This window comes from Hippopotamus amphibius, chromosome 4 (genome assembly GCF_030028045.1).
Source record: "Hippopotamus amphibius kiboko isolate mHipAmp2 chromosome 4, mHipAmp2.hap2, whole genome shotgun sequence".
NCBI lineage: Eukaryota > Metazoa > Chordata > Mammalia > Artiodactyla > Hippopotamidae > Hippopotamus > Hippopotamus amphibius.
The window spans coordinates 57,750,601-57,774,557 of NC_080189.1; the positions used below are offsets into that span (position 1 = coordinate 57,750,601).

Below are 23,957 nucleotides of genomic sequence, written 5' to 3' on the forward strand. Positions count from 1 at the left end.
AGCCTGACAGGAATTGAATTCATTCAACAGCACAACTTGACCAGTATTGTTATTTGGCTTTTTGTAGTTATTTATTTATCCCCTTAAAGTGAACATTCATATGTTACAGGGATATTAATGTGTTTTGGGATGCTGTCCTAGACCCCACTGGGGATGTTATATAATATATGCTATACATACCATAATATATTTCTTATATCTGAAATGCTGAATTCCAAAGCATAAGTGAGCATATGACAATTTGTAGACATTTATCATAAATTTATTATAGAGATAGTGATAAATAATGAATGAGAAGCATAAGATAGTTAACATTTCTGACATAAAACTAAACTCAGAATCATAATCACCTTGATTTTTGATGTGATAAGTTTTTAGAATATGGTGGCAAATTTTCCATGCAATTTGACTTTATCAGAACCTTTAAGGGAAAAAGGTTGTATCAGTCATAATATAGGTATTACACTGTTTGCCTGTTTAAGAACACAGTGGTGAAAGCATGGTCCTTGACCTCATGGAGCTTACATATCTAACCATATGAAAGTCTTGGTCTTTCAAGATTTCCTTTTTAAATATTTGATACGTGAGAAATGACAGTTTTAAAATGCTTATTATTGATTTCTTTTTACTATAGAAAATTAGGGTTGGAATATTTCTACTTTTTGTGAATTTGAGATTTTCTATATAACCTAATATACCACCCACTTTTAAAGTTCTTCCTGGGGCATTTGAAAAATAACCATGTATTTCTTCTTTGTGTTGGGAATTAGGTTCTATATGTTTATTAAAGCAGCTTATTTATGTGTATTATTCTCATCTGTATCCTTATTTGGTTATGGTTTCTTGGTCTGTGCTGTTCTGAGGGAGGAGTTTTAATCTTCCAGAGTAATTGTAGTTTTGTCAGTTTTTTCTTTTATTTCTAACAGCTTTTGCTTTTTATACTTGGATGCTGTGTTGATTGATGCGGCAATGCTAATAACCACTTTACTTACCTTCATTGCACATAATTCTCTTTATTAATTTAAAAAAACAGTTCTTTTCTCCTTAGGCATTTTGCAGTAATTCTAGTTTGCTTTATTACTAGCATTGCTATATTTATTTTGTTCATATTTTCCTGATAAATCCTTGAGTATTCCTTTATTTTAAATATTTTTGTATCATGTTTTAGTTTTGTCTCCTATAAATGTAAAAAAAAATATTTTTCCAAGGGTGGCTTTATCTCTTAAAGGGCAATTGAATCTAATGTATATATTTGTATTAGTGTTTTAATTTATACTTTTTTAATTATTTGAGAAGTTGAACATTTAAAAATCTGTTCATTATTGATTTGTGAATTATTTGCTCATATTTTTTGCTCAAAGGTTCTAAATGATTTATGTGATAATGGCTAATCCTTTGTATATTATTTGTCCTTTTTAACTTATTTTATATTTTTGATATGCAGATGGTTAATATTTTTATGGGGTCAAACTATTGACCTTTGTCCTTTGTAACATGTTGCATTTATTCTTAAAATGTTCTTTCTGTGTAAAGCTCAGGTCAGTATTCATTTGGTAATGAACACTTAATAGATACGCATTTTTAATCTTTTGAAAACATACAAAAACATTTATTTAGTTGGTTTTATATTTCTTTTGATATATGATGTAAGGAGAGGATCACCACCGCCAACCCCACCCCTAAATCTATTTAGTTTTCCCTTCACTGCTTTTTGTGACACCTCCTTGTAGCAAGATACAGTGAAAAGAGGAGACTCTGAAGGCAGTTAGACCTGGATTAAGTCTTAGCTTTGTCATTCACTGGGCCTGTGAATTTTGGCAATTTGTTGACCTCTTTTCAGTTTCTCTTTGCCTAGGGGGATAATAAAGGCTTCTCAACAGCACTGTTTTAGGAATAAAGATAATATGTAAAGTTCTTAGTATAATGCTTGACAAAAGTAAATAATCAGAAAACAGTAGTTGTTACTGCTGCTTATTAAGCTCTTATAAGTATATTAGCACTGTTTCTGATTTATTTTTCCTGTTCCATTGATTTTTTTCACTATCATTTTTGCGGATAATTTTTAATGTATTTAATATAGGTGGTACAAGTCCTCCAACAACACTCATAACTTTTATTCCATCTTTCAAAGTGCTATTTTTAAAAACAAGTTTTCTGTGTATTATTTTTGGTAAATTTTAGAATAATTGTTCAGAAGAAAATTTTTGTGTGTGTGTAGATTTTGGTTAGAATTTCACTGTATCTCTACATTAACTTGGAGAAATTGACCTATTTACAATATTTAGTCACCTATTCAGTCCCTTAACTCTCAATTTATGGAAACTTTTTTTGTATCCCATTAGAGTTGTTAATTTTTTCTTACAGGTCTGATAGCTCTTACTAAAGTTATTCCTAAGTATGTTGTGTTTTTAACATTTGTTTTAAGTGATATCTCTCCATTTTGAGGTGCTTCAGCAGGTATATGTGAAAACTTAATTTTTATATATATTGTACTTAAACACTTCACATAATCATCTTATTCTAATTATTTTTGAATTGATTATTTTGCAGTCTCTAGCTTACCAAGCCATGCACAAATAATGATGATTTTTATCTGTATATCTAGTATGAAGATATAATTCTTATCTTGCGTGTGTGTGTGTGTGTGTGTATTAATAGTGATGATTGTGGTCTGTACTATTTTTATATCTGATGTTCATGGAATTGTCTCTATGATATCACCCCAAAGATGTTGACTATTTGTCTAAAAAACAGATTTTTTTTTATCAAGTTAAGAATCTATTCCTGTCTCATTTAAATGCATAACTATACAAAAAATGGTTCCGAGAACTTATTTTCTGCATTTTGGATTTATTTGAAACATTTATTTTTTGTTTTGTTTTATAGGATGTTCAGCTAAAAGTAAAAACCTACTTGCTTGGAACTGATTTGTCTATATTCAAATATGATGACTTCATCTTTGTTTTGGATATAATCAGCAGGTAGTGTTTGAGATCTTGTCTTATTCTTTAGTTTGATTCATTGGACCATGATAATTAATGAAATTATGAATCAGTGAATTTTAATGCGTAACTTCAGGAAAGTGAAGATAATTGAACATTCATAGTCTAATTTATGTTGGGTTTATGTGTGAGTATGTTTAAATATTTCTGCCCTTTGGATGTTTGTAAACTGTAATGAATGTGATCTTTAGAATTTCTTCAAACATCCAAATTTTTATGATTTGTTGTCTTTGAATAAAGATGATCTGGACTTCTTTCTTTTCCTATAATAAACATGTTGCTGAAATTTATGTAAATCTTTCTGTCCAACTAGGTTGATGCAAGTTGGAGAAGAATTTTGTGGTAGCAAGTCTGAAGTTTTGCAAGAGTCTATTAGAAAGCAAAGTGTCAATTATTTTAAGAACTACCATAGGTAAGAACTCTAATAAACTATGGATAGACTTATTTAGGTAGTGAGGATACCTTTGTCTAATGCTTAACCTTATAGTGTTAATTGATTTAAAATAATTACTTTTGAATTTGAAAGACAGTTTTTTTGTAGCTTTTTTTTTTGTATGGTTAAGGATTTTTTACCAAAAATATCATGAAGTATTTTCATTACTTTTTTTTTTTTGGAAAATTTCAATATGTGCTTTGTCTTGAGGGGCTTGAAATATTGAACCGACTCCTGTATAGGTGAAAGATGATTATTAAGTGAGGGATCTCCAGAAGAATTTGGCCACTATTCTCTACCTGCATGTATGGTGTGAGCTAGTAAGGAAGTTAAATCAGTAGAGGCAGCACTCAGTGAGGGGGTGGGGATGCTTGAAACGATGTGCCTTTTAGGAGTAAAAGGGTTTCCAGAGAAGAGGGCATGATATTCAGAATCTAGCTACAAAGCCAAGATTATGTACTACATTGCTTTGCAAAACAATCCCTACTAACTTTAAAAAGGGTGCCTAGGAATGGTTTTGGGGATGGAATAAGATGGGCAAGAATGTTTGTATAGCAATGTGTTTGTATGCTTAAAGCAACATTAAATTGAGAGAGCGAACATTTATTAGACCTTTCTTCATATATGCTAGACCGTAATATGCTGTACACCGTATATATATTTTATCATTTGAATTGAGTTATAGCTCACTTTTTTATTCTGCATTTTTACTTTTTAAAATTATGTTTTGATTTTGTTGTTATTTGGTGCCAGGGAGAGTTGGGATTTGAATTTCTCCTTTCTCTCCTTGTTCGGAGTCAACCCCTGGTTACAGTGCTGTGTGCTATGTCAGAAGAGAGATTACTGGACATGAAACCATTAACTAATTTATTATTAAATATATTTAAGTACACATTTTCTGTCTTAATTGTAAACTATTAAATATTTATGTTGAAAGTATATTTAAATTGATCTGTACCAAAGCAGAGCCTTTGAGTTTCATAACTGAATGAGGAGAATGTTTAAAAACTTAAAAAAAGTTTTTTTAATTGATTAAATCTCAGGAAAACAGTGGTAAGGGAACAGCATGAAACCCTAACACTACCTTAATTTATAACTCCACTTCCTTTTTTATTAAAACTTAAGTCCTACTAAAACAGAAGGTCTGGCCTGTACACATTGCTGTCCAAAATGAGAGAGGCCTTTTAATCACAGATGGGAAAGGATAAAGAACTGTGAAGGTGCCAGAAGCCTCACTTACCCGATCAGAATGAAAACATGCTGGATGTCCATTTCCCAAAGATTGCTTTATATCCAGCAAGACAAGTGAGGGGGGCTCTTTTGATGTTCATTGTGACTACAAGGTGTGTGCAATGCAAAAACATGAATTTATTTAACAGTTTCCATTCTACATTCCGCTTTACTTACTGTCAATAGGTGTCTGTCATCTGTGGCCATCAGGCATGGGCATTTCTAGACTCTGACTATGATGGAGATTCCTCATAAAAGTTCACCTTGATGAAATTAGAAAATATAGAAATGAATTATTGTTTCCAAAACACTCAACATTTTAATGGACCTTTCTTAGAAACATTTGTGAAACTTGTTTCCCATTGAGGAGGCTGTATGGTATTGTTAGAAGGCGAGCCGGACTGGGAAATGGTAAACTCAGGTTCTTATCCCATTTTTACCACTTGCCGTGTCTCTGACATCGGACAAATCATTTAACCCATCCGGGATATGGTTCTGTCTATCAATCATAAAATGAGGTGACTGGACTAAAAGGTCTCCCTAAGTATTACCTGCAGATCTTTCCCTTTTTTCTTGCTGCATTGTATGTTATAAAAATCAGAATAGGTTAAAAAAGTAAAGATGTAATCTTTTTTTTTTTTTTGTAGTATTCTCTTTTCCCAATGTTAAAACCAGTCTTGCTTATATATACTTGCTGTAGTCATTATCTCTCCAACAGCTGCCATTTGGGAAATTATAATGAAAACCACTTGGTAAAGTTGGTACCAACCATCAATGTGCTCTGAAGTACACCTGTTTCTTTATAAAGCAAGATAAACTTGACAGGCAGTTTAGAAATAACACCAATGTATATATATTGAGTTGACAAAAGTCATTACATTAGCCAGCAATGAATCTAAGTCTACTAAGTTCCGATTTAATATCTCTTTCACCAAATCATATTACATAAATACTGAAAAGTACCATGAAACATGGTGAAATGTAAATCATGTTTCAGTCTTGTTAAAGTGTTTAAATATGCTTACAATTTGTTTCAAGGTCCTCTTCTGCCAAATGGAGCTCTTGAGAATAAAATTCTTGTATTATTCTCATTTGCAATCCATTTAGGTTGTTGATTTGAAGATGTAGGCGTAATAAAAAAGTGAAAATAGAAGCATTTTACTCTTTGGCAGAACATCTGTTTATAAAATGTACCGATGTTGCTTGTGGAAGTTGTATTAAAGCTTGCGTGCCATTATCTTTTTCTAGGGCGAAGTTGGATGAGCATGTGAGGGAGCACAGTCTCTATCATCTTTCATTGTAAATTCTCATCTTTCAAAGATATGTTTTATTCTCCCAGATTTTTTTATATTCAGGTTCTGAGTTTGTATACACCCAAAGCTGTCATTTTTCTGCCAGATGTTGCAGAATTCCCAAAAGCACAAATAATCGAATTTAAACAGTAGTGACATAGAGGTTATACAGCAGTGTGCCATTGCCAAAATATTCTATTTAATACGTACATTTTATTTTAAATTACTTCAATAATCAAAGCTTATTAATGATCCTAAAGGTGCATTGACTGATGTTAGAAGAGGGGAAGGGTCACCTGTCCTTTTAAGGAGAAAAATCTCTCCTTGCCTAAGTTAGGTTTGGTTCATTCCTTAAGAGTCTTTAAAATGTGTGTTTCTAGGGTCAATTTTATTATCCATGTACTTATCTTTGTTTCCTGTCTGGATCACATGATTTAATCATCTCTTCTGTTTTGAATACTGCGTGTGTCACACCCCGTCCCCACTCCCCCCCCCCCCCAATATATCCTCTGCCAAATAAGCTGTTCTGGTTAAGGCTTCAGGGAGAGTAGTAAATAAGTTATCAATAATTTTAGTTGTTTTATAAGAGATCTCAGAAAGAGAATTTTTTTTAAAAGAAAAACCTAACTAATAGCTTCAATTTACAAGTGTCCACAGATGTGTTTTCCTAACATCACTTTGTAACAAACTATCCTGAAACTTACAGTCTTAAAACAGCCATCATCTCATCATTATAACATGGACCCTGTGAGTTAGGAATAATTTATGCAGGGATCAGCTGATTCTTCTGCTCCTCATAGCACTGACTGAGGTGACTAAGCAGTACTCAGCTGGTGGAAAGCTTGTGTAGTGGATTCAAGACGGCTTCATTTGCACCTTGGTGGAGATGGCTTGGAAGGGTATACAGCTGGGTTGGTTAGTCAGCATGCCTTCATGTGGTCTCTCCAGTATGGTGATCTCAGGGTGGTTGGACTTCTTACGTGGCAGCTGGCTTCCCATAGAACTAGAGTTCCAAGAGAACCACACAGAGGCTGCATGACCTTTTCTGATACAGGCTCAGGAGTCATACAGTCCTTCTGCCACATTCCTTTGAGCACAGGCTGTTGTAAGGCTGCTTCATATTCAAGAAGAGGGAAATTACTTTTTCCTTTGATTGGGGACTGGTAAGGTTGTGTCGAAGAAGAGCACGTGTGTGGGATAGGAGGTTTGTTGCAGCTCTGTTTGCTATATTCCTTGGGAAAATGAGGAGAAGTGTTTTTAGAAGACAATTTTTTTGGACTTGGTGATAATGTGCCAATAAATTTGTTAAATTTATTTATTTATTTATTTATTTTTAAATTTATTTATATTTATTGGCTGCGTTGGGTCTTCGTTGCTGCGTGCAGGTTTTCTGTAGTTGTGGAGAGCGGGGGCTACTCCTCATTGCAGTGCACAGGCTTCTCATTGTGGAGCACGGGCTCTAGGTGCACGGACTTCAGTAGTTGTGGAGCATGGGCTCAGTAGTTGTGGTGCACGGGCTTAGTTGCTCTGCAGCATGTGGCATCTTCCCAGACCAGGGATCGAACCCATGTCCCCTGCATTGGCAGGCGGATTCTTAACCACTGTGCTACCAGGGAAGTCCCCTGTTAAATTTATTTTTAATATGTGAAGCGTTTTATTGAAAATTTATGTAAAAATATAACTATTTTCCATCTCTAAACTTATACAAGGGGGCTTACATTTTGGACTTAAAATGAGAACAAAAGGAACAGTGTCTTCATAATATATATGTCTTATGTTAGACTACTCCCACTTCTATATGTATGTACATACACATAAATACACAATAATAATGGGTAGGCAACTATTAAACTCCTCTTAGTAAATGTAGTTGTTACTGATTTCCAGTTTTCTTCCTGCTGGTAAAGGCTTTGGGGCAGTGTGGTATTATCAGTGGCCTTGGGTTCCTCCCTCTACTGTGTTACTCACTAGCTTCGTGGTCTGTGTGATTTTAACCAAATTTTTTACTTCTCTGAGCATCAAGTTCCTTTTCTTAAAAATGTATAAAGTCATATTAGGTACTCTACCTTCTTTAAACTCTGTGCTTTTATCATTTGTTTTTGGAACTTACCTTTTATTGCTTTAAGTCTTTTATTAGGTTAAGTAAAAGATTTGTGTTTCACACAGTTCTAATTCACTGACATTTTTCCTTTAACTTGTAGGTCAACATATTTGAGACACCTTGTAGATCGGTTATTATCTTCTTCACTATATTTGCACTTTAAAATCTCTTTAATTTTAATTCTACCTGTTCTTTTGTATACCAAAGAAGGTTCTTTGTATCCTGCTTGTGTGTTGTTTCATAAAGACACAGGTGGCACCCACAGTGCTTAAAGTAATAATCAGGATTGCTTTTCACATAACTTTATGATTACAGTCAATTCTGTTATTCAGCATCTGATTACAGCTTGTATTTTACATACTTATTGCTCTTTCATCATAACTGCTGTCTTTTTTGTGCATTAGAGTAAAATAGAGCAAAGGAAATAAAATACAAATCTTTCAATTTGTGTAAAATGTTCTCAGGGAAAGGAAGTTTTCTTTGGCTCTATTGAATCAGTTTGGATAATATTAACCAACTTATCTTCTACAGTAAAAACAAAAAGTAAGTAAATTTTTGCCATTGACTATTGTTTCCAACCATGTTGCAGTGAAGAGAGCAAGATTTGGAAATCAGGGCCTCTGTCTGTGCTGTCTACTACAGGTGACCTTGTGACCCTTCATAAGTGGATTAAAGTTTCCTTGGGCCATTTCTGGCCTTATCTTTAAAATGGGCCTGCCCTTTTTTGCAGACAATTTTGGAGGTAGTGAGTAGATTATTACAGTTTTTTCTTTTGAAAAAACTTACTAATGGTAATAAAAGTATGAAACAAAAATTGTGGGATGTAGCTAAACCAGAAGGGGGAATTTTTAGCTTTAAATGCATTTTTTGGTAAAGAAGAAAGTTTGAAAATCAGTGCACTAAACTTCCATTTCAAGAAGTTAAAAAAAATGACAGCAAATTAAACCTAAAGAAATAGAGGGAAGATAATTATAAGTGCAGAAATCAATGAAAGAGAAAGTAAATGTATAACAGAGAGAAATCTACAGTACTACTTAGCAAGACTGAGCAAGAAAAAGAAACACAGATTATCTATACCAGCAGTTAAAAAGAAGGTATCTATAATCTTAAGGCATTAAAAATAAAATAAAATGATACAAACTTTATGCTGATAAAGTTTACAGTTTAGATTGAAATGAATGAATTCCTTGTAAAATCAAACTTAATAAACTGATAAAAATAAAATACAGAAAATCTGGTTAGTCCTGTATCTTTAAAGAAATTGAATCTTTGCTACAAAGCATTTCCACAAAGAAATCTCCAGGCTTGCAGCTGTCACTAGTCAATTCTGCTAAACATTTAAGGGGGAAGTAATATCAACACAAACTCTTTCAGAGAATAGAAAATGAGAGAATGCTTTATAACGTATTTTATGAGGGCATTGTAGTACTGATACCAAAACATAACAAGTACATTATAAAAAAGAAAAATTAATGGCTAGTACTTCATAAGAACATAAGTGTAAAAATCCTGAACAAAAGATTGTCAAAATACATCCAGTGATATCTAAAAGCAACAAAACATCATGAACAGGCAGGGTTTATTGCAGGAAGATAAGGTTGGCTAAACATTTTAAGAAGTATTTAATTTACTAATGGCTACAGGAAAAATACCACATTGATCATTTTAATAAATGAGGAAAAAAATTTTGATAAAAATTTCACCCTAGTTCCTGATTTTTAAGAAAGCATGTCTGTAATTTTTACTTTCAATCTAGTTTTGCTTCTGACCTTATTTTTAATTTCATTCTTAAAGTATGCTTCTTATAAACAACATATAGTCTTTTTTTTGTTTTCTTGTTTTAAGATCCAGTCTGTCAATTTCTGTTTGGACCTGGGTTTTTGTTTTGTTTTTTTTCATTTAATGTATTTATTGGCATAGTTGGCTTTAAACCCATCATATTGCTGTTTGATTTCTAAAAGTATAGATAACTTTTTTCATTCATTTTTTTCTCTTTCTGCTTTCTTTTGGATTGTTCATGTATATTTTCAAATTTAATATCATTTTTTTCTCAGCTTTAAAATGTGTATTCTTGTAGTGGTTACCATCAACATTCCAAAATGCATTCCTGTTCTGTTACAGTTGACCTTAGGTTAATATACTTCCAGAATCATACAAGAACCAACTTTGTAACTCATTTACGTCCTCTTACCCTTTTAGTGTTTTTACCATATACTTTTACTTTCTGTATTATTTTCTATGCTTCTTACGTGTAGGGATAACTAAGCTTCAGTCTGTGAGTTGGCGTCCTTTATCATCACAATAGTTTTATATTATTGTGTAATAAGTTACTATGAATTTAGCAGCTTAAAACAACACCCATTTATTATTTCACAGTTCTGTGGAAATCTGGATCGGGTTGTCTAGATTCTCAGCTTAGGTTCTCACAGGGCCAAAATCAAGGTGTTGGCTGGCCTTTCAACTGAAGACTTTGTGGCAGAATCTGCATCTTAGCACATTCAGGACATTGGCAGAATTCAGTTCCTTGTAGTTTTAGGACTGAGGTTTCTGTTTTCTTGCTGTCAGCTAAGAAGTGTTCTCAGCTTCTAGAAGATGCCCTCTGGCCCTTGCATCTGACCCCTTCCATTTTAAAGATTTTTTTGTTTTGTTTTGTTTGATGTGGACCATTTGTGTGTGTGTGTGTTTTCTAATTAAATCTGGATTTAATTGTATGCTTTTGGGCCAAGAATTAGCTGAAGTGAGCTCACAAGTATGCTCCAACATTCATGAAGCCAAACCAGTGATCAAAAATAAAAATTACAAAGCTATTATAAAATGAGCTCTACATCTGCCTAAGTTATTCCTGTAGAACAACAGGCTTTAAGGTACAGTGGGAAAATCTAAAGTTTAAGACTCAGAAAGTCAATCTAAATACTTCCACAAGACTGTTCTACAGATAAAAATATCAAGTTCTCTGAAAAATCATCTGTTTCACATGAAAACAATCAGTCATGTTTCCCAGCTACAAGCTTTTAGCTGTAGGCAGTATTCTCTACTGCAAGCAGGAGAATACAATTTTGTCTGACCCATAGATCTTCTCCAACTGTTCAGCAACATCCCTTGTTCCATCTGGGCTTCCATCATAAGTCTTTATTGAATTTGTTACAACATTGCTTCTGTTTTATGTTTTGGTTTTTTGGTCACAAGGCATGTGGGCTCTTAGCTTCCCCAACCAGGGATCGAACCTACAGCCCCTGCATTGGAAAGCGAAGTCTTAACCACTGGACTGCCTGGGAAGTCCCTGATCCCTTCCATTTTAAAAGTCAGCAGTTATCTCTGACTTCCCCTTCTGCTATCAGGAGGAGAAAAAACTCTGTTTTAGAAGGTCTTATTCAGTTAGATTTGTTCCACCTGGATAATTTCTGTTTTGATTAACTCAAGGCAGCTGATTAGTAATCTTAATTATATCTGCAAAATCCCTTTATTCCATATTTGGTAACGTAACCATGGGGGTATTCTTCATCACAGTTAGTCCTGGGAATTAGGGCAGACAATCTTGAGGGATTTTAGAGTGCATTTTAGAGTCTTGCCTACCTCAGTAATTTTTGTAGTAATAGCTTTATTGAGATATGTCACATACCAAAAATGCTAAAAATTCACTCCTTTAAAGTATATAATTCAGCAACAACCATCATCACTATCTCATTTCAGAATATTTTTATCACTCCAAAAAAGAAACCCTGTGCTAGTTAATTGTCACTCTTCTCCTGCTGTAGCACCTGACAATCAGTTATTTAGTTTTTGTCTCTATGCATTTGCTTGTTTGCCTATATATGAACATTTTGTATAAATGGAATCATACATTATATGGCCTTTTGTGTTTGCCTTTCATTTAGCATAATATTTTTAAAGGTTCGTTCATGTTGGAGCATGTAACAGAACTTCTTTCTTTTTTATTGGTGAGTAATATTCCACTGTATAGGTATACCACATTTTGTTTATCCATTCCTTAGTTCATGGACATTTAAGTTGTTTTCACTTTTTAGCTATTATGAATGATGCTGCTGTGAACATCTGTGTGTAAGTTTTTGCATAGACATGTATTATCAGTTCTTTGAGTATGTACCTAGAAGTGTATGGTAGGCTGATAACTGATTTCCTCATTCCCTTCTTCCCACCATCCCCCCCCCCCCCAAAAAAAGAAAAAATCAGGTCTTAATACCTGGAAACTGTAAATGTTTATTTGGAAACAGTGTTTTGTAGATGTGACTGAATTAATGACCTTGTGATGAGGAGATCATGTTGGATAATCTGGTTGGGCCCTAAATGCCATCATAGTTAAAGGGAGACAGAGGGGGACTTGATATAGACATAGAGGAAAAGACACACACTTGCAGGAGAAAGTTATGTGAAGACAGGCAGAGAATGGAGTGCTGTGGCCACTATCCAAGGAATGGCAGCAACCACCATAAACTGGAAGAGGCATGGAACAGATTCTCCTCTAGAGCTTCTGGAGAGGGTATATCCCTGCTGACAGCTTGATTTCAACCTTGTGATTTCAGACTTCTGGCCTCCAGAACTGTGAGATTATAAATTCCTGTTGTTTTAAGTCACCCAGTTTTTGTTAATTTATTATAGCAGCCACAGGAAACCAATACAGAGTGAAATTGCTGGGTCATATGGTAACTCTATGTTTATTATTTTGAGGAACTACCAAACTTTCCCAAAGTTTTACGTTTCTACCAGCACTATATAAGGGTTCTAATTTCTCAAAATCCTTGCTAGCACTTGGTATTGTCTCTTTGATTATAGCTATCCTGGTGATTGTGAAGTGGTACCTCATTATGGTTTGGATATATATTCCCTGATGAGTGATGATGTTTAGCATCTTTTTACGTGCTTACTGGTCATTTCTATATCTTCTTTGCGAAAATGTCTGTTCAGAGCCTTTGCCCATTTAAAAAATTTTGCTATTTATCTTTTTATTGTAGAATTGTAAGAGTTGTGAACTTTATAGTTTTAGTTCTTACATTAGATCTGTGATTCATCTTAGTTAATTTTTGTGTATGGTGATAGATATGGGCACAATCACTTTTGCCAAATTCTCAGCCATTACCTACCTCTTCAAATATTGCTTTTGCTCGTTCTCTCTCCCCTCTCCATCCAGTTGCATGCGTGCTAGATGTTTTGATGGTGTCTCACATAGCTCTCATGATCTTTTTTTCCATTTGTGCTTCAGTTTGGATATTTTCTATTGAACTGTCTTCAAGTTCATTAATCCTGTTTTCTACTGTTTTACTTACCCAATCAATTTATAATTTGAGGTATTGTATTTTTTTAGTTATAGAATGTATGTTTGATTCTTTTTTGTTTTTATTATTGCATTTCTTTAAATCTTTCCTTTCTCTTCATTTTGTGCATCTTTTTCTCTATTTTATTTAACTTATTTATAGTAGTTATCTTAAAGTCCTTGTCTGTTAACTCTAATATTTGGAGCAGTTTCTGCTTTTCACAGATTTTATCATTCATTCCCTCTTTACTTATCATTCATTCCCTCTTTACTTTAGAACCCATGGGTTTAAAAAAAAATCTAGATTTTGTTTTTAGCATGATGTTAGTAACAACACTGAGGCTTGTTGCAGCAAGAGGAAGAATAGGCAGGCCCTGGCCCTTTGTTTCCTGGGTTAACGGGAAGGAAGTATTTGTTTTTCTGGAATTGCTCATATAATGTACAGGAGAGACAGTAAGAGCAATAGCATTAAAGAGAGAAGAGATCAATATGACGTGTGACTACTTGCTAATTAAGTGCCATACTCGCTAATTTAATTGGTAAGTGCTGTGTGGAGATGGATAGGCACTGAGTTAAAAATATGTAGAGAGTGGTAATCATCTTGATATTGTAGCTTAGTAAGAATGATTAAGATCTAGGCTCTTTAGCATAAAACATTTATTAGTATTTATGGTTTTATAAACCCTGTAAATTATTTCTTGTTTTCTTGGCACTAATATGTGATTTGCTAAGGATATCCTAAGTACATGAGTTACTGAGTAGCTTTTAGTTTAGTCCCTTAATAAAAATATCATTTCCTATGCATTCATTATTTTTGCGATATAGTAAAAATACTCTTAGTAAATATTTGTGGTTTTTCTCTTACAGATGATAAGATATTAACAAGGAGGTGAAAGTAAATGTGTTTACTGCATTGGTCTGAATGGGTTTTCAAAGTTGATTATGATCGTGATGATAACTCTGTAATAGTTTTTGTTATATTAATTCTTGTGTGCAGTATACTTTTCTTATTTTTTTGAGTATTCGTTTTCTTTTTTTAAGAACACGACTTGATGAACTGAGAATGTTTCTAGAGAATGAGACCTGGGAACTTTGTCCTGTCAAGTCAAATTTCAGCATTTTGCAACTTCATGTAAGTTTAAGAACAAATCAGTCTCTCTTCCTTAAAAGTGATTAACAATAAGCCTCTTTTACAGCAATAAATAAGTTAAATAAAAGAGATTGGTGTCACAATCTCCTTTTACAAATTCAGTTTATACACTTTAGGAAAATTCTTTTGCCTAAAAAGTCATAATTAAGTAATTTGTTTCCTTTAGATTTCAGAAGAGGGTCTACTGCTTTATTTAAATTTTGTGGAAAAATGAGTTATATTTTAATGAACATGCTTATATTTGCAGAATATTTGTCATTTCTTAAAGGGTCTTAATAGGTTCTGAATTTATGCTGCAACCTATAAATTTGTAATGAGAAAATGCCTCAAGAATATTGAAAGAGGCACTTATAAAAAAAAACACAACTAATTTTTATTAGTTAATTGATTCCTTGAATTCTGTAATGTAATTTGTGAAAATATCTTTAATCGATTTTTTTCTCTTGGTTGAAACATATTGTAGATAAATGTTTCTTGTGTGATAGACCGTGTCCTACAAGTATCAAATGTCAGACTACAGTATATATATTTAGATCCCTGCTTAGAAGGTCTAGCGTATTTAGTTTTTGGCTTTAGAAGAAATGGCTTTCTAGAAGGAGTTTTCTTTTTCTGAATAAATGTAAAGAATACATGATTAAAAGGTTTTTTAAATAGGGATAGTGTTTGTGCTCATATGGTATAATAGCTTACGTCTCATCCAGTTTTATCATATTGCTTTCCTAATATGGAAATATTAAATACACTGAAACATGTTGATTAATAAATGCTTTAAAGACAATGAAGTTAACATTAATTTTAACATTATTTTAGAGTTATTAAGTTAAGATGATTCCTTAACATTATTTAGAATTCCAGCATTGATTTTAGAGTCTCTATTTAAATACTTCTATTTGAATTTGTATTTAACCATCAGTTTGCCGGGGGGGGGGGCATGTGCATGTCAACGTGGTGTAATTACAAAACAAGTTTTTTACAAGGTATATTGAAACATTTCAATCCAAGTGAGCATTATATCCTTTAAAGTGGTTAACTTGAAGTTTCAATTATGTGAGATGAGTAAGTTCTAGAGATCTATGGTACAAGATTTTGCCTATAGTCAACAAAACTGTACTGCATACTTAAATTTTTTTTAAGGGTAGATCTCATGTTGTAACCACAATGGAAAAAAAAAAGTAATTACATTGAAAACTGTTCACAACTGAGATAGTGTTCACTTGACGTAAGTAGTTCTGCAGATTTTGTTTTAAAAAAATTTTATCGTATTAATTTATAGTCACCCCTTGTTTAAAATCTTAAAACTAATGACCTGATTTTTAAGCATTATGGTGGATCTGACTTAATGTATAGCTGCAGTTTAAAAAGAAAATAAACACATCATTTGAAACTTAATAAACCAGTGTAATTTTAAAGATGATTATCTCTGAATATGAAAAATTTTAAATTTGGGAATAATATTAAAATGATTAAAAGGTGTAAGAAAAATCTGTACTAAATTTTTGTTAAAAATCATTAATCAAGAATTTTGTAATTCAAAAGAGCTTTAGCAATTATTCCTTCTCTTCCTTTAATTAGCTATGTAATCTTAACTTGGCACTGAATCCCTCTGAACTGCCTCAGTTTCCTCATCTGAGAAGGGTGTGATTTGGACTGGGTGCTACAGCTCTGTAGGTTTAGCATTTGTGATTCTCTCATCTAGATTGACCCTTTCATTTTACAGATGAGGAAATGGAGGCACAGAGAATTCAGGTGACATTCCCAATATTATATAGGAAGTTAATGGAATATAATGGACTAAAGTCAATCTAGGACTAGAAGATGTATCATCTGACCTCAGCATGTATTTGTGTTGTCTCCTTCTTGGTATATGAAGAAAAATATAACAAAGAGAGGTATATCTTTGATGCTTGGTTTTTAGTGTATTCACATAGAGTAATGGTGTAAGCTATTTGATCTAATAACAATTAGTTTTTATGAATGACCTTATTGATTAAAATCATACCCCACTAGATTTTTGCTGTTATGTAAAAATTTTAGAATTATCATTCAAGTTGACATGATTTTTAAAGATTTTCTGTGCAGTTCCATAAAGTAAGCCAAAAGTAGCTTGATGCAGATAACACTGTTTTAAGTGACATCAGCATCCGAGTTGTCTTTAGGAAAACCTTTGAGCATGTATGTCCAAGTTTGTGCTTTCAGACAACTTGCAAGATTTAAACGTGAATAACCTAAAGAATCAAGATTGTTTTCTACACTAATTCCACATCTGCATTGATGGAATATGTTTATGCACTTGAATTTTATTGTTGTTGCTAAAAGGGATCTGGCTCCTTTTTTTTTTTTTTTTTTTTAATGTTTAGGAATTTAAATTCATGGAACAGTCACGTTCCCCATCAGTTTCACCCAGTAAGCAGCCATCTTCAACTTGCTCAAAAACAGTAACCTTGTTTGAGCAGTACTGTGGTGGTGGGAATCCATTTGAAATTCAGGCCGACCACAAAGATGAAGAAACAGAAGACGTCCTGGCTTCTAATGGGGTATGCAGTGTTTTAAAAATATACTGTGGAACATAAATGGTATTTTCTTATTGAGAGTGTTGTACCCAGTGAGCAAGGTAACTGGCTAGATTTGTTCATACATTTACCACCCACCTTCCTACCTATATAGTTAGGCACCTGTAATACTACTTCTACAGGTAATGAATGGCTTTCCAGTATGCTTTGTTGACATCGTCCTTTTGAACGATAAATGTTACCTTTATGTTTACTTTGTGTTGTTATTAGATTACTTTATGTTCTTAACAGATTGCTAATCAAGTAGGAGCATAGTTTCTTCACTGCATAGTTATATGATTTGTTGGATAGAGAGGTGTATGAAGGAATAGATCATCTGCACTTTTTTCTCAACTCCACTGTTGGGTAACTAAGGGGATCATTTTGTTCCATGTCCCCTTAACTGAAACAGGGTGATGTCTTGTTTAGTTGTTCTGGCAGGGATATTTTGAGGATTTAGGAGTATGATGTTTTAACAACACTGTGAGCAGCTCAGAAAACAGTATAAACTAGAAGTAGTGTGAGTTAATGGAAAAGTTTGCAGGCAGATGAATGAATATGATCTTTATTATTGATTAGCTGTGTGGCTCTTGGCAAGTTATTGTGACTTTTTGACCTTCAGTTTCCCCCTGTTTATGAGGGAATACTTACTTCGCAGCTACCTATAGGGCATTTTCACAGTATTTAATTTCCAGAGGAACTAGGTATTATTTTTATTTTGGATTTGATGGAGCTGAAGTAAAAACTATTAGGGTTTGACAAAAATCTGTTGAATTTGTCTCCATATTTTTGGTTTGTTTTTGTTATTAAGTGAAGATATAATTTTAAAAACATTGTCATGAAAATTTACCACTATCATGTTTTATCATGAAGTATGTTATTTCATAGTAAACCATATTTAAAATTATAATTTAGTGATTCTTTGTGACATTTTGCCTCTATAAAGTAGACTAAACTGAAAGGAATTAAGTCATTCCAATAATTTTGAAATAATATATCCCTCTGTACTGGTGGTTTGTTAATTTAAATCTCACATAGTATTTGATTCTCATTATTTGTGGCAGTTGTATTCTATAAAGTAAGCACAAACACTGAATTAGCAAGTACAGAATCGTCATTCTTAGGCAAAATGTGGGATTAAGTATTTGCAAGCCTCTGATCACAACATTTTCACCAACTGGTCAGTACACAACCTTGTTTTACGTGTATTTTTCCTTAAAGACACCTAATTTAATGTAATGTTGATTCATTAACATTGAACTCATGACCAACAGCACTGTAACTCATGCCTGAGCGAAGCTTATCTAACATATGTATTTTACCTTAAGGCACGTTGTAGTCTTCTTGCTCTTGGGCACACTAGACCAACTTTAGTACTATGCTGGTGAAATCACCAGCAAAAAGTACAAAAATAGGCTGTGAAAAGGGCACTTCTTCACAGCAGGAGGGCCAGAAAAAGAAGGTAGGGTGTTGCCTTGTTTGCTTTAGTTGGGAAGCGGGTAGGGTGACTCAGAAGTGTTTGCCACTCCACACAGCACACATCCATGAATGACCACGAAGCGTCATGAAGTATTGATGTTGGCATTACAAATTTTATCAAGTAGGAAAATTTGCAAATACAGAACCCTTGAAAATGAGGATCTGTTGTACTGTGGGACTCACCCTAGTTTGTGTAGAACACCTTTCTGAATGTCACAAGGATCGCATTGTGTACAAGTGGGGGATAATGTCTCTAATGTTTGTTTGCAGTTATTAAGTGTGATCTAATCTTCCCAGGTACAGCATAGGTCCTTGAGGGTCAGGGTCCACATCTTAAAACAGCCTGTCATAATGCTTTAGATTCTGAAAAAGTAGTTGTTGAATTAGGGGACTGACTTCTTCCCATGTTGTCATCATACTGGTCTCCTCAACTGGCACACGGGAATAAAACTTCTTCATAGAATTGTTTTGAAGATTCAGTGAGACAGTTTAGCCCAGTACTTGGTTAAACTCAGTAAATACTTAGCCGTTATTTGGTCATATTGGTTTATAATACTAATCAGCAGTGATGATGGTGATACTGCCACTGCTTCCTTTGTTGTGCATGTCGTGAGGACTCCACTGTCCTCTCCCACACCGGCACTAGGCCATGGTGCCAAAAAGATGATGAAGAGGCATTCTTCCTCTCAAGGACGTTATTTCTGTCCTTGCTGTCAGTAGTCCATAGGTGCTAAGCCTACTTTTCTAAGCTGCCTTTGGAATTAAATCTCATCATAGTGAATTAGATAGACTATTAGCATGTGTGTTGTATGTGTTTATTAAGCTGGATTAATACTTCCAGAGTGCCAGAAGTGTATACTCAAGTATTTTATAATGAACTAGCAAAATGGAAATAAGTATGATGAAGCCACTTAAAGGAAGAGATTTTTTTTTTTTTCCTAATCAAATGAACACGCTTTTCCTCTGCTAAGGTCCAGCAGTGTGTGTGTGTGTGTGTGTGTGTTTTCATTTGTTTGTTTACATGGAGATCTTTTTCTTTTGGGCATTGATAAGCTTTTGAAATACAGTGTTTGTATTTTTCTTTTTTGCTTTGGAGCTGGTTAAGGCAGGATGATGAGGAAGCAAACGGAAGGTTAATATGATTCTTGACAGCAAAATTAAAGCTCAGTTATTAAGAACTTTCTTCTGTAATGTGCTTCTTATAAAATTACTTTGCTATTGTGTTGAAAGACTCCAAGAAAGGTTGGTTAGTCACACCCACTGTTGAATTTACTGTGTTCTTTTCAGTATGAATCTGACGAACAAGAAAAAAGTGCGTATCAGGAGTATGACAGTGACAGCGATGTTCCTGAGGAACTGAAACGAGATTATGTTGATGAGCAGACAGGCGATGCTCCTGTGAAAAGGTGATTTTTCTTAGATTGTATGGTATTTCAGGTTTTATGTTGCATACTTAACATATAGGATTTACTTGAAAGGTAAAGAAACAAAACTCAAAAATTAAACTTTTCTTTTGGTTATAATGTCATGCGACAGAAGTTAATATATTTTAAAAATGATTCCTGAAAAGCTAAAAGTGTAGTTTTTTTTATTATGGGCATAACTCAGGAGCTCTTAATCTAGAGATGAGTGGTTTTTGCAGAAAAACAACTTTTCAATTTATAGACTCAATGCTGCAGATCTTCAGAGGCAGATCTTCACATAGATCAATTTAGGTTTTATGTTGATTTCCTTTTCCTCAGGGAGGAAAATAGTCATTTGTTTTATATGTGGAGTTCCTGCCTCAATCTAGTAAATACAAAAAAAATCTTCACAACGTCATTGATATTTGCTGTTTGAGCCTTCTGTTAAGGTTCCTTTCTTCGTACTTAAGTTTTATGATAAACTGTCTTCTTCAAAAACTATGGTAACTATGTAAGAATTTTTGTCACTTTCTTTAAATTGGGCCTGATTCTGATTTGTGAGTGAGGTAATTTCATGACTGAGGATCAAATATTGAGTGACGACAAATATACTTTATTTTTAATGATAGATTTAAGTATACTCTTCCCTACCCTTTACCCTTGAAGTACCTAGTTAATACTTGATCGATTTGACACCTGATTGATGTAATCTCTCACCTCAAAAGTGAACAACTCATATAATTGGGGATATTTTAATTGGGAAAATTTATTTCTATTGGTTTACACAAATGTATGATATTTAATTATCTACATCTATGATCCATATTGAACTGAGTAGAACTATTTTGTTGGACTTCTTCATTAGATGTTTTGGGTATGTTTTTGCTGAAAGGAAAGGTCTAATTAAGTTGAAATGAACAAGCGCCTGCCATTACATGTGTATGTACTCACATTCTTGGTAGGGTTATGCAGCCTCTTAAACTGTCTTAACTTACCCCTAAGAAATACACACAATGTAAACTACTAATTGCAGCCAGCCATTAACTGTTACGATCAATTCCAACTTCTAAATGTCTGTTGAATTTATTAAAATTTCTTGTATTTCACTGCTACCATCCTAGTTCATGCAAAAGTCTCTAGGCCAGGTTATTGAGTCAGTCCCCTTACCTTGGCTTCCCATCTCCAGTCTTAACCCTATCTAATCCATTCTTGGATACAAATTTAGATTTTTCTTTTATATACAAATTTGATCATGTCATTTTCCTGGTTAAAATGTTTAATAGCTCACCGCTGCATTTAAGATAAGGATCATACTCCTTGTGATCATGAGATTTAGTTGCTTTCAGTGATCTGGCCTTTACTTACCTCCTTTCTTGTCATGTTTCCCTCTGCCCACTCATTCTCCAGGCTACCATTGTCAATTCCTTGTGCTTCTCTGAGCCTTCTCTGTTCTCCTACCTCTGACCTTATTACGTGTTTCCCCTTTTTTTCTGTACTTACCATATAACTTCTTTTTCTTTGAATCTAGCACTGCCCACCCAACCCCAGTCTTTACCGTTATACTTTATGCCTAATTCAGATTCTAAGGAGGGTGTTTTTCATATTTGTAGGTCTGAAATCAGGATGCTTGATAGTTGATGTATAAATTCCCTAGAACATGTTTTTAAGTGACATAGCTTCTTTTTTTGTTTATTATTTTATTTATTTTTTATTGAAGTATAGTTGATTTACAATATTGTGTTCTCAGTGTACAGCAGTGATTTGGTTATACATATGTATGTATATACTTTTTAAAAATTCTTTTCCATTATAGTTTATTACAAGATGTTGAATATAGTTCCCTGTGCTATATAGTAAATCCTTTTTGTTTATCTGTTTTATATCTATTTTTATGCGTCTGTTAATGACATACTTCCATCTTATCCCCCCCTACTTCTCCTTTGGTAACCATAAGTTTGTTTGCTATGTCTGTAAATCTGTTTCTGTTTTGTAAATAAGTTCACTTGTACTATTTTTTAGGTTCCACATATAAAGTGATATCACATAATATTTGTCTTTCTCTGTCTGACTTGCTTCACTTAGTGCGATGATTTCTGGGCCCATCCATGTTGCTGCAAATGGCATTATTTCATTCTTTTTTTTATGGCTGAGTAATATCCCATTGTGTATATATGTACCACATCTTCTTTATCCACTCATCTGTTGCTGGACACCTAGTTTGTTTCCATGTCTTGGCTGTTGTAAATAATGCCACTGTGAACATTGGGGTGCATGTAGCTTTTCAAATTAGAGCTTTTGGCTTTTCTGGATTTATGCCCAGTAGTAGCATTGCTGGATCATGTGGTAACTGTAGTTTTAGTTTTTTAAGGAACTCCACACTGTTTTCCATAGTTGCTACACCAATTTATATTCCCACCAACAGTGTAGGAGGATTCCCTTTTCTCCAGGCCCACTCCAGCATTTATTATTTATAGACCTTTTTTTATAAATTTACTTATTTTATTTATTTATTGGCTGTGTTGGGTCTTCGTTGCTGTGTGCAGGCTTTCTCAGTTGCAATGAGCAGGGGCTACTCTTTGTTGCAGTGCATGGGCCTCTCATTGCAGTGGCTTCTCTTACTGCGGAGCACTGGCTCTAGGTGTGCATGCTTCAGTAGTTGTGGCACATGGGCTCAGTAGTTGTGGCTCACGGGCTCTAGAGCGCAGGCCCAGTAGGTGTGGCGCACAGGCTTGATTGCTCTGCAGCATGTGGGATCTTCCTGGACCAGGGCTCGAACCTGTGTCCCTTGCATTGGCAGGTGGATTCTTAACTACTGCACCAGCAGGGAAGTCCCTATTTATAGACTTTTGATGATGGCCATTCTGACTGGTGTGAACGGATACTTCATTGTAGTTTTGATTTGCATTTCTCTAATAATTAGTGATGCTAAGCATCTTTTCATGTGCCTGTTGGCTATCTGTATGTCTTCTTTGGAGAAATGTCTGTTTAGGTCTTCTGCCATTTTTTGATTCTGTTGTTATTTTTCTGTTATTGAGTTGTACGAGCTGTTTGTATATTTTGGAAATTAAGCACTTGTCAGTCGCAGCGTTTGCAAATATTTTCTCCCAGTTTGTGGGTTTTTTCATTTTGTTTCTGGTTCCCTTTACTGTGCAAAAGCTTATAAGTTTGATTAGGTCCCATCTGTTTGATTTTGCTTTTATTTCTATAGCCTTGCCTGACTGACCTAAAAAAAACATTGCTATGATTTAGTGACATAGCTTTTTTTAACGATTGATAATTAATGTCTGAGAGCCAAAGAAATACATTATTATAGTACTTTATTTCTCTGTTTACTGATTTCTTTTCCCCTCTGGACTGTAAGCTCTCTAAGGATAGGAGGATAATCTCTATATCCCCAGCTGATATGTGGTAAGATTTTCAGTAACTAATTAGTGAATGAAGGATAGATCCTAAGCTGAATAACTTATTGATTTACTACTTGACAACCCTAATTGCAAATCTGTTTTGTTTTCTCATATTAAGCGTTTCTCGAGAGACCCTAAAAAGCAGGAAGAAATCAGATTACAGTCTAAATAAAGTGAATGCACCCATCTTAACAAATACAACATTGAATGTAATAAGACTTGTTGGTAAGTAGTCACACCTTTAAAAAAAAACCAAAAAACATTATTATAGCAGTTAAATTAGTCTGCATTTGTTACCAAATGGATTTTTCATTGTGCACGCCATTGCCTGGCACAGTGAAGGGTTTATGACTGTCACGTGTCTGTGCTTTCTCATCTTAATTGTTCCAAATAGTATAATACTAATATTAATGTCAATTTTTATTTTTTAGTTAACTACTTAGTATTTGTGTCTTCCACTTTTTCTAAAATATTCCAATTAATAGAAATGTAGTAGAAAAATTCTCTACATGAGTTAGAGGTACATGTAGGATGATAATACCAGTTTTATATTTGCACAATATTTTGTACTTATTTCATTGATCTTTGCAATCTTCTTGTCAGATAGGCAGAATGAATAGTGATTTTCTGGCATTTTCAGACACA

General features: G+C 33.9%; 1 protein-coding gene across 4 annotated transcripts in view; it reads left to right on the forward strand.

Moving 5' to 3' along the window:
- VPS50 (VPS50 subunit of EARP/GARPII complex) overlaps nucleotides 1–23,957 on the forward strand; it is a 121,717-nt gene that overhangs the window by 66,126 nt on the left and 31,634 nt on the right. For 2 of the 4 annotated variants that reach the window (XM_057732307.1, XM_057732308.1), the window contains exons 15-20: nucleotides 2,887–2,981; nucleotides 3,316–3,414; nucleotides 14,369–14,459; nucleotides 16,835–17,011; nucleotides 19,793–19,911; nucleotides 23,431–23,537. In XM_057732307.1, coding sequence (XP_057588290.1) covers nucleotides 2,887–2,981; nucleotides 3,316–3,414; nucleotides 14,369–14,459; nucleotides 16,835–17,011; nucleotides 19,793–19,911; nucleotides 23,431–23,537 — 688 coding nt within the window. Of the gene's footprint in view, nucleotides 1–2,886; nucleotides 2,982–3,315; nucleotides 3,415–4,560; nucleotides 4,740–14,368; nucleotides 14,460–16,834; nucleotides 17,012–19,792; nucleotides 19,912–23,430; nucleotides 23,538–23,957 lie in introns of those variants that run through there. The other 2 variants (XM_057732309.1, XR_009053247.1) reach the window with 2 other exon arrangements.